Raw genomic sequence first — 10774 nt, 5'->3', positions numbered from 1 at the left:
ACCTGTTGGCCCAGCACGGGGATATTGAAGTCTATAAGATAAAGCCATAAACATGTGTGTCCGAGTCTTCTATCAAAAGTTACAGCTATTTATATGAAGTTGTACAAAACCGCTTTCTTTCGCCAAGACAGTGCGTTTCTCACTGTTACAATCATTTGAATGGGGAACTCGCCCGAAACAAAGTATAGGTTTTCATTATGTGAATAACTTGAAAATCTTAGCTCAAACAACTGCAAACCCTGTTTGCCCAGCACGGGGATATTGAAGTCTATAAGATAAAGCCATAAACATGTGTGTCCGAGTCTTCTATCAAAAGTTACAGCTATTTATATGAAGTTGGCGAAAGAAAGCGTTTTTGTACAAGTGTTGAAATCTCCCAATTCTTTGAATCTTTGGGCTGAAGGAAGGACAATACTCGGTGTATAAATGCTCAATCAACAATCATTTATTTCCATACAATTCAACACAAAGAGCATTAAAACGTCCGGACGGGAGAGATGCTGCCAGAGGGTCAGGCACATGTCTCTCAAAATGGTGGCAACATTCACAGAGACTGGTTCCTGACCTTGCCTCCCTGTCTTTCTACAAAGGTGGGGGTATAGAATGTGTCTTCTAACCTAGACACAGAGTCTCCTCTCTCTTCATGATTCAGCAATAAAACATGTCAAGAACCCACAGTGTGAGACATTCTCAGCAGATCAAGGATACAGAGTGATGCACATTTAACTAATAAACTAATATGTGAATATGTTCTGTTAACTCAAGAGTATAATGAGAACTAGACTACATACACAGCATACCATCTAAACTAAAGGATAATATATGTTCTACAGCTGTTAACCTAATTCAACTACCTTGACTAGGATCATAAAATAACATATGTTTTACTCATAATCTTCACAATTCCTCCTTTGATCTCTTTTCTCAAAGAGATCACTTACAACACGCACTCCAGGGTCGCAAGGTCCAGTTCTCCCCCATCCTCAGACCCATCTTTCAACAGAGGCATCATGACCCCCGGGCCCTCCGGCCCCGAGGCTATGGCCCTGTCAATGAGACGGATTACCAGTGCTCTGAGGCAAGGGATGAAACAGCAACCACATGTTGTTAAGACTGCAGTAAAAACAGACAGTGAGACCATGATTGACATAACAAAACCTTTCCATTGCCCAAAAACAGAAGTCATCCATTCCTCCAGCGGGTTCTCAATACCTGAGTGTTCATGCATATTATGGGCCAAAGTCCGCAGCCCCTCCAGTGCCTTGGTTATCGAGCCATCTGGAGCAGTATTATTGGGAATAAACGTACAACACATTTGTCCGAACATTGCACAAACCCCCCCTTTTTCCGCCAGAACCATGTCCAGAGCCATCCGGTTCTGCACTGCCATTAAAGAGGTGGGACCTAATTGCTCTGCTAACCCCTCAATCGCATCACGTGTCAGATTTGCCAGCCGGAGAACGTTATAATGCACATAGTTAATTCTATCCACGTTTTTGTTGGGGGTGACGGGAAAGAAGGCAGAAATCACTGGGATGTTTTCAAAACCGGCTGCTATCTGATCTACTAATTTATACTCATTGGGGACGCCGCGCGGAACACCAATAGAATCTATATACGTGGGTGAATTAGCAGTTAGATCAAACGACCAAGAAGATCCTTTAGACAGTACCTGACGTCTGCGCCTAATTGTGAGTCACGCATTACCATTTGTCACCACGGGTTTAACTTTCTCCCCTATTATCAGCAGAGGCGCTCCTAGTCTGACCATGGCACAAACACCAAACGCTTCTTTTGGTATTCGCACATGCAGACTCCCACCTCCACAATAATAGTACAAACCAGCTCGAGCCCAAGTCCCAACTGTCGTGGCGCCCGCACGCGAGGCATCCCCTCTCCCTGGATACGTCATTGTACACCAGTCAGCCGGGATCCTTCCAGCGTCATACTCCTGTTCTCCAGGATCATCTGCCATAAAATTAAAACAAATGTAGTTAGCTTTCCGGGGTGTGAATGGTCCGGGGATGGTGTCATTATCTATGGGAGGAAATAAGGCAGACAACGGAGCACATTTTCCTGAAGATACAGCTCTCCGAGTAAGTCGGAGCATGCAATCAAAACCCCACTGATCCTCTGGATACAGAGGTGCTGGTTCAGTAAATAAGTGGGGGCGAGCTGTAGTGCACACCACACAATCAGACACATTTTGCTCTTTTGCATTTGCAATCAGCCAATCCAACCACAGGTTGCTGTCCACATACCCTGTGGCACGGGACATCAGCTGTCGGGGTTTCCATTTCGTATAATCCACTTTTGTTACCTTAGAACCAGAAGTGGGGGCTCTCACAGGTGCAGTATTGTTGCTGGATACATTACTGGGTGGATCTATAAAATTTATCTTTATCACGCCCATCGGGTCCCTCCCAGAAACGTCTACGCCTAACATTACATAGAACACTTTATCGGCTTTCCTGTTTCGCTGAGGTGTAACCCGCCACCCACCAATAGACATTGTAATTGGATTTTGACTGTGACTATAATCACGCTGGATTGCAAACCTATGCCTCCATCGGCCCGGTGAGTCCCACCCTGGGGCGGTGTAGGCTGTCACCATATCCCACACCGGACACGGGTAACGCCCCAAGATGGTGGGATGACCTATAATACAAGCACCAGTTTTTTGCAGGTCATGACATATCCAAACTTCATACCCCCGCCAACTAGCTCTATCATCCCCACATTTTATCACGGAGCAGAGATCAAAAGTGAAGGATCCACTACAGCAGTGGATCCTCTAACGTAATCCACCTCTATGCCTCCGAAGTGCGACAAACAAGGATCCGATCTCTCACCTACGTCGCGCTCAGCTCTGGTCATCTCAGGGTCCGCTAGAGGAAGAGGTGTTGGATGAGTTCTGAAGCTGGGCAATTCACATAGCAGAAAAACAATCGTTAGTACACCAATAATGATTATAGTTAACACTCCCATTACCCCCCAGTTTTCCCAAAGCTTTATTTTCTCATTTACTTTTCCCACCCCCATTTTCAATAATACCTAAAAATGCTAGACTAGGGCTTCTAGCTAAGGCGCTTCTATTTTTATTATTGTTGCCGCTATCTATCTCTTCCAGTCGGGTGATTCTTGACTTCTTTCTTCAACCTCCGGGGTAGACCACCCTTTGGTCGTTGCACAGATCAGGGGATTATTCTGCCCCTTTTTTGCTAAGATCTGTGTTTTTTGTGGGGACCGACGTGTCCTCCTTTTTCCCCAAAAGCCTCTTGGACCGCCTGGGCTCCTCTGCTGCCGCGCACTGGCTCCAGTGATACCAGGTGTCACCTTTCCCCTTCAGCTGGACCGCGTGAGAGGTTCGAGTGGTCACCTCGAAAGGTCCCGTCCACCTCGGCTCATCCCACTTCCGCTTATACACCTTCAGTCACACCCACTTCGCCTCTGGCGTGGTCACCTCCTTTCCGGTTGGGTCTCCCACCTGCGTAGTAAAACTAGAGACAAGAGCTTTTAGTGCTTTAAACTGTTTCAGATGTTCAGACACATTTACCTCCTCTCTTAATTCTCTTACACCTGCTGCAGGGCCTGGAAATTGTCTTCCTGTCATCAGTTCATATGGAGTGAACCCGGTGCGCTGATTAATGGCGCACCTTACACTCATTAGGGCTATAGGAAGAGTGTCAACCCAATTCATGTTTGTCTGTGCACAGATTTTTGCCAATTTGTTTTTAAGATTTTGGTTCATTCTCTCCACTTTTCCCTGAGATTGTGGATGGTAAACTGTACCATATCTATGTTGCAACCCCAACATACATTCCACCTCAGCGAGATCTCGATTTTTAAAATGAGTGCCATTATCTGATCTTACCTTCTCTGGGAATCCATGCCAGGGGACATAATAATTCACCAGACATTTGATCACTGTTTTACTATCCTCTCTGCGTGTTGGCCACGCCTCTGGCCAGCCGGTCAGAGCATCCACACACTGGATGCCCTTCCAGTGTTCCTGATTTCTCCACATGCAGCTGGTTTCCGACTCCTTTCACCACTGCATAACCTGTTTTCAATCCTTCACTCGGATCCCTAAAACAACATCCGTCTGTGAAATAATCATCTGCCTCATTCACTGGTTCTGCTCTCAAATCAGACCTTACTTTCTCCTCAACCTCTACTATTTGTGCACAGTCATGAGGTGTCCCCCCTCCCATCTGATCTGCCATGTTAATCCTTTCATGTGTGAAGGTCAAGTTTGGAGACTCCAGAATTTTAGTCAGTCTCTGTTGTCTCAGTGGGGTCATTGTAAATGCCTGTGAATTCACATAGGCCACCACACTGTGTGTTGTTAGCACTTTCAGTGGGTGCCCTCTCACAACGTGAGCCACTTTCTGAATTATTTTTGTCACCCCTGCTGCATGTTGTGTGCACGTGGGGTGTCTTTTTTCCATATTGTCCAGGCCAATGCTGATATACATCAGCACTCGTCTCTTTCCCCCTTTTTTCTGAAACAACACACCATTAACCACTCCATTTGTTTCAGAAACATCAACAAAGAAATCAGAGTTATAATCGGGGATTGCCAAATCTACTGCACGAGACAGGGCCTGTTTTAGTTCAATGAACCGCATTTCAGCCTCAGTGGTCCAGTTCAGACTAGCTGTGAGGTCTCTCATGCCGTGTTCTTTCACCAACTCCCGCAGAGGTTTGGTTTTGCCCACATAGTCAGAAATGTAGTGTCTACTGTAACCTGTAAGCCCAAGAAATGACAACATTTCTTTAACAGTACATGGCTGTGGGTGTGACATAATTGTTTCCCTCTGGGATGCCAACATGCCCACCGTCTGCATCGCCACCACCCGACCTAAAAATGTAACTTCAGTTCTGACAAGTTGAAGTTTGTCTCTACTTACTTTGAAGCCTGTTTTAGCCAGCTGACGGAGCACCGTCATCGTTGCTTGAAAGCAAGCATCAGCTGTTTCAGCAGCAATCAGCAAATCATCCACATACTGGATCAGTGTGCATCCTTCAGGTAATACACATGGAGAAAGAGCATTTTTAAGTACCTGATTGAAAATCCCAGGTGAAAGGGCAAAGCCCTGAGGCAACCGAGTGTAACGCAGTTGCTGACCCCTGTAAGTAAATGAAAAAATATCTCTCAAAGATGGATGCAGAGGGAGACAAAAGAAAGCATTTGCCAAATCTATGCATGTGAACCACCTCTGATCTGGAGATAAATTAGTCAAAGCAGTGTAGGGATTTGGTACAGGTACTGTTGGTGTCTTAAGGACAGCGTTTATTGCCCTAAGGTCATGTGCCATGCGATACTTGCCCATGCCTGATTTTTCAACTGGGAGGATTAGAGTATTCCATGCAGAGGAAGACGACTCCAGCACACCCACCTGCAGGAGCCCTGAAATTGTTTCTGCAATCCCATTCTCCGCCTCTGGACTGTGTCTGTATTGTGAACGCCAAATAGGAGTGTCATCTTTTAACTCAAATGTAACAGGTGAACAAAATGTTAAACCCACATCAGTGGGACCTTTAGACCACAAAGTGTCAGGGAGTTCTGCTAGGCCTTTAACAGCTTCCTCGTGATCTGATTTCTCCCTGCCATGTGTTCGCTTCAGATGTTTATGTTCTAAAACACTCTGATCAGTAGCTGTCACAGAAATTCGATACGTTTTACAACTGGGTGAGTATGAGACATCAGTGAGCTGTGTTTGCTGCCAATCTGTGGCCCTTGTGGCTGTTCTCACCATTGGGCCTAAATCTTTTGCTTGATGACCCTCATGTACTGCCAAAGACACATGGGGAACCGCTTCATCTCCCATTCTATACCAACTCATTTGATCTCCAGAGAGCGCCACAAACGCTGCCACTCCAGCTGGACCAACATAAATGTCCTCAGAGTTAAGCTCCCAAGCTTTCTCATCTAAACACTCATTAAACAGATCCTCAAACCACTCAGTATGCTCGCGATCGTAAAACAAGGTCACGTGGTAGGGGTCACGCGGGGGTGAATAGACAGACATGGACATTATCCAGGGACGCCAGAGTTGGTACTGTGCCAGAATTCCATCTGATGTGTTCAGTCTCGCCCAGTAAATCTGCGCTGTGCGTTCACAATCCTCAGATAACAGCCACTGTCCCCTTATTCCTGATTGCAAACAGGACAGCCGTGTGCCATCTTTCAAAGTCACTGTTAATCCATCAGCTCCACACATGATAGTAGCTCCAAGCTTAATGAGCAGGTCCCTGCCCAATAAATTAACTGGAACTTGTGAGGAAACCATGTATGAATGTGTTAAGGACTGACGTCCTAGCTCAGTCTTTAGAGGGGCGGTTACTGGCAGGGTCATAGGTACCCCAGAGAAGCCGATCACACTGATTCTGGTGTCTGACAGTGGAATGTCTTCAGGAGCAGTACGAATGGTGGAGTATGTTGCTCCTGTGTCCACTAAAAAGGGCAGGTTACGTCCTTGAACCCTCAGTGGCACCAGGGGGTCTGCCCCTCCCCCTATGCCCAGGCCTCTCTGTGGGGTGTGTCAGTATTGTTCCTGCTGCCAGTATTCCACTGAATACTGCCCTGGAGGAGCCATCTGTGAGTTGGGGGCCGTCCAACGCCCGCGTCCCCTTGTGGCCGGACGTGGCATGTTGTACTGCTGAGGCGGGTCAGGGCACTCTCGAGCCCAATGTCCAGTCTGACCACAGTTGTAACACGCAGTCCCTGGCACATATGGACCTCCTCTAAGCGCACCCCTTTGTCTGCCCATGCCGCCGCCTCCTCCCCGTTGACCACCACGTGAACCCCAATTTCCTCTACCGACCCCACGGCCACCCCAATTTATGCCTCGCGCAGATCCCTGCGTGTCTACTGGCAATACATTAGGATCAACATCTGTCCCCATTTGCTGGTAACCTTGAGCCACCATTACTTTTGCTATTTTTTCCTCCTTTTTCTTATCATTTGCCTTACCCCTCATTTCACCCAGCTGTAATTTCAACAATTGCTCTTTCATGTTATCTGTATCCTCACTTTTAGCCATAACCTCATCATGAGCTTTCTGCAGGCGATGCAGAAAGCTGTTTCTCCCACACGTGAGACTCCGCCCCCTCCATGTCGGGGTTATCTGTCATGGCCACTCTGACCTGTTCGGGCACACCTTTTAACACAGCTTCTCTAAACCACAATTGTTGCATCCCCTCTCTACCAGGATGCTGACCAGTGCTAAGGGCCCACGTAGCTTTAGCCTATGTACTCCTTTGGAGTTTGATCAGGCTTCCACAACAGCTTCAAAATCTTAGCAGCATTTGGAGTGGGGTACTTTTCACGTAATGCATTTGATATTTCATTCACAGCACGACAAAATGGGGTGCTATCAACCAACAATGCAGTGCCTGCTAGCTTCTCTATGTCATCCAGAGCTGTGCCTTTGACACATCTGGCCACCACGGCTCTGAAATCACCCAGAGCCAACTGAACACCTGTTGTTGCTCTATCAAACTCCCTCAACCACCCCGCACCTCCGTCTGTAATAGGAGGTAATAATTCAGTCAATGCATTAACATCTCCCACTCCGTATGGCTTGTATTTCATGTGACCCCCAGCGGTCACCACCAGGGGGAACTCCCCGTGCAGAGAGAGACTGTCCCTCTCTTCTTGACTCCGGCGCACCATGGGGTGTGGTACGTTTCCGGGTTTGGGCCTAACTCCTCTGCCTCTCCCTGCCTTTTCTCTAGCTACTCTATTTTGAAAGGCCCCTCCTAGCTCCAGCCCTGCTTCGATTCTCTGCTTGGCACAGCCACCCACTTGCGCATTATCATCAAGGGTGCCAGATAACCATCCCTCGTATGCGTCCCCATAAGGGCCGCACACCTCACCTTTCCCAACCTGTGGTGCAACAACTGCTCCACTTCCTACCTCATCATCAGAAATTTGATAACGTTGCTCTAAAGTCAATATAACAGATTCAACCAGCCGCACAGCCCTGTCTTCATCACTCTCTTCCTGTTGTTGGGGTGACTCTTTCATAGGTGGTGCCTGTGCTCCGCCGCTGGCTCCCTCCTCATTAACAAAAGTCGAACTTTGCTTTATTGTTCCACTCTTCAGTATTGGAGTTGGCCGTTTGGGCTCTTTAGATATTTCACAATCTACATAGCCTCCTGTAACTTCTAACACTTGGCCATCCTCACCAGAGAGACAGCCCTGCTCTACCCTCAGCACAGGATAGAGGGGGGCGGGGGTCTGATAGGGAGAGGGAAAGCCAGTGAGCAATGACTTCACCGGAGAAGCCGGCAGCATCAGCTTCTCAGGCTCCTCCCTTCTCTCCCTCATCCAGTGCTCCACCCCCTGGCATGTCACAGCCCACCTCGTTACGTGGGCTTTCTCCTCCTGCACCTCCTGCAACTATTTTTTAATCCTCCGCCTTGTCCAAATAGAGGCCTCCTCTAACTGTTTACTAATCTCCTGCTCTTCCTCCTGGAGCTTCTGTGCTATTCCCAGAAGCACTTTTGCCAACGAACCTCTTGATTCTCCTCTCACTCCTTCCTTATCACACAACTCTTTGACTTTTGTTGCTAGAGCTACAACCTCTGATTTTTTCTCGGGCGCGCTGCCAGGTCGCATGACCTTCAGCGCCCGCAACAACTCCTTTCTCTGTTCTTCAAAAGTTTTCCACTCACCCTGCATTTCTCCTCTTTCTATGTCAGATTTAAAACCCGACATATTCACACCACCACACACTTCTCACACTCTCTGTTTTTTTGGGGGGTTTTTTTGGTTTTTTAAATGCTTACACCACAGAGTAATACACGCAATTATGCCCGTCTATCTCTATGTGGCTCCGAATTCCCTCTTTATTTAATTTCACACTCGTCAGGGGACAGGCACACAACAATTTCAACCACTGAAACGAGGAATTCAACCTTTTTCTTTTTACTAATCTAGACTCAACCTTTGTTCGCAAAATGTGTCTTGTTCTAGTCCAGAATAAATGTGAACCCGTGGTTACACGGTCGTTCCAGTGTTATTCTGTAGCTATGCGGGGGTCCTCACCTCCCCAAGTCACCACCTCGGCATCCGGACGCCGCCGGGCCTGCCCGCGCGTCCACGAACAGGAGGGTCGCCACACCTAGGACAAAATTATTTTCCACAGGTACACTAGACATCAACCTTTGATCCTAAAATGTGTCTTTGCTCTAGTGTCCTCCTATTCAAACACATCAACCGTCACTGTCACTGTGCTTCACGCTTCACACTCACAGAAAACACACTCAGAGCGCGCCTCACTCACACTCAAAACAGCACCCAGAGCGCACCTTACACACAAAACAGCACCCAGAGCGCGCCTTACACACAAAACAGCACCCAGAGCGTGCTTCGCAGCTTCACACACCCACTCAGAGCGCGCCTTTCACACACAGCACTTTTCCTCAGCGGAACTTTACACAGAAACTTCTGAGCTCAACTGTTAGAAATCTTTAAAGCACAACTGCACCATAGACCAAAATACCCTTTTCTCTGCGCCTATGACCGCCACCACGGGGCAAAATCGCATCATAAAAGTGACACTCGTCCCCGAGGCTCAAAACCGACACCATAAGCCAGGTTCTGCTTTACCTTTATTTCATGGCAAGTAAAATTTTACTTATTGTTTATGACCGCAGCCCTCGAGGCAAAAACCGACACCACAAATCACCGTCAAACCTCTATTCAATGTACTGAAATCATCACCAATCGCTGCTGTACTCACGGCCGCACCACCGGAACACGGCCGTATCTTAAACCAAAACCTACGGACGTGTTTCGCTTTCACACGTTGCCAGCGTTCAACCGCACCGTAAGCCAGCAGCTGCTTTTCCTTATTTCTATACTAATTTCATGGCCGCCTCAACAAAGACTCAAACCGACGTCATAACCAACTTCAAAACCTCTACTCAATGTACTGGACTTATGGCCGCGTCTCCAGAAGAAATTCTAATGTATTATTGCTACAGAAGCCAGTCTTAGACAAAATTAAATGTGGAAGGTAAAGTGGGCTGCAACTAGCTCAACGTAGTATGTTATTAGTTTCTCGGTAGAAGCAGTTTAACTGCAACTAGCTCAACGTAGTGTCTTATTAGTTTCTCGGTAGAAGCAGTTTATTTAACACACTGGAATTCAGCCTCAACTTATGTTGTTAGTATCTCGCGCCAAAAACCAGACACCGTCAAATTTAATGTGAAAATACATGTGACTCAGCGAACAGATTAATTTGGAAAGCCCAATATGCACATTTGGTATAATACAACAGGCTGTGCTTACCTTTTTGCTGTTAGACCGGTCTTCCGTTCGCCTCGCCCCACGATCTCACCAAAGGCCAAATCTGCACCTCCTCAGCACGCCAAAGATCCGGGTCGCCAGGCACCAAGTTGTTGAAATCTCCCAATTCTTTGAATCTTTGGGCTGAAGGAAGGACAATACTCGGTGTATAAATGCTCAATCAACAATCATTTATTTCCATACAATTCAACACAAAGAGCATTAAAACCTCCGGACGGGAGAGATGCTGCCAGAGGGTCAGGCACATGTCTCTCAAAATGGTGGCAACATTCACAGACTTTTATAGCTTCTGACAGCCCCCACCTAGTCATAAAAACTACATCTTCACATGTTTTTCTACTTCTTAGCGAGACTGGTTCCTGACCTTGCCTCCCTGTCTTTCTACAAAGGTGGGGGTATAGAATGTGACTTATCTCTTCTAACCTAGACACAGAGTCTCCTCTCTCTTCA

The 10774-nt window shown here is 47.2% G+C and overlaps 1 protein-coding gene across 2 annotated transcripts; it reads right to left on the bottom strand.

The window, feature by feature from the left end:
• Positions 1-403: 403 nt before the first annotated feature.
• LOC308394635 (uncharacterized protein) lies at positions 404-10552 on the bottom strand. 2 transcript variants are annotated; one of them, XM_080879041.1, is made up of 3 exons: positions 10307-10552; positions 2853-4089; positions 404-2658 (listed from the first exon to the last, which is right to left on the bottom strand). In XM_080879041.1, the coding sequence occupies exons 2-3, from the start codon at positions 3040-3042 to the stop codon at positions 1697-1699; spliced, it is 1152 nt and encodes a 383-aa protein (XP_080735167.1). In that variant the 5' UTR covers positions 3043-4089; positions 10307-10552; the 3' UTR covers positions 404-1696. The 2 variants fall into 2 exon arrangements, with proteins under 2 accessions (XP_080735167.1, XP_080735168.1); XM_080879042.1 differs by having other exon boundaries at positions 2853-3500.
• Positions 10553-10774: the final 222 nt, after the last annotated feature.

This window comes from Rhamphochromis sp. 'chilingali' (genome assembly GCF_963969265.1).
Source record: "Rhamphochromis sp. 'chilingali' genome assembly, chromosome: 3".
Classification (NCBI taxonomy): domain Eukaryota; kingdom Metazoa; phylum Chordata; class Actinopteri; order Cichliformes; family Cichlidae; genus Rhamphochromis; species Rhamphochromis sp. 'chilingali'.
The sequence above is the reverse complement of the archived record's forward strand: the minus strand, read 5'-3'. Positions and strand labels throughout refer to the sequence as shown.

Bases quoted from the DNA above. Each gene is read 5' to 3' on its own strand.
- LOC308394635 (XM_080879041.1), bottom strand. From the start codon at position 3,042: ATGGGGGTGGGAAAAGTAAATGAGAAAATAAAGCTTTGGGAAAACTGG. The intron at 2,659-2,852 runs GTGAGAGATCGG...CTTGTATTATAG, and splicing joins CAGAGCTGAGCGCGACGTAG to GTCATCCCACCATCTTGGGG.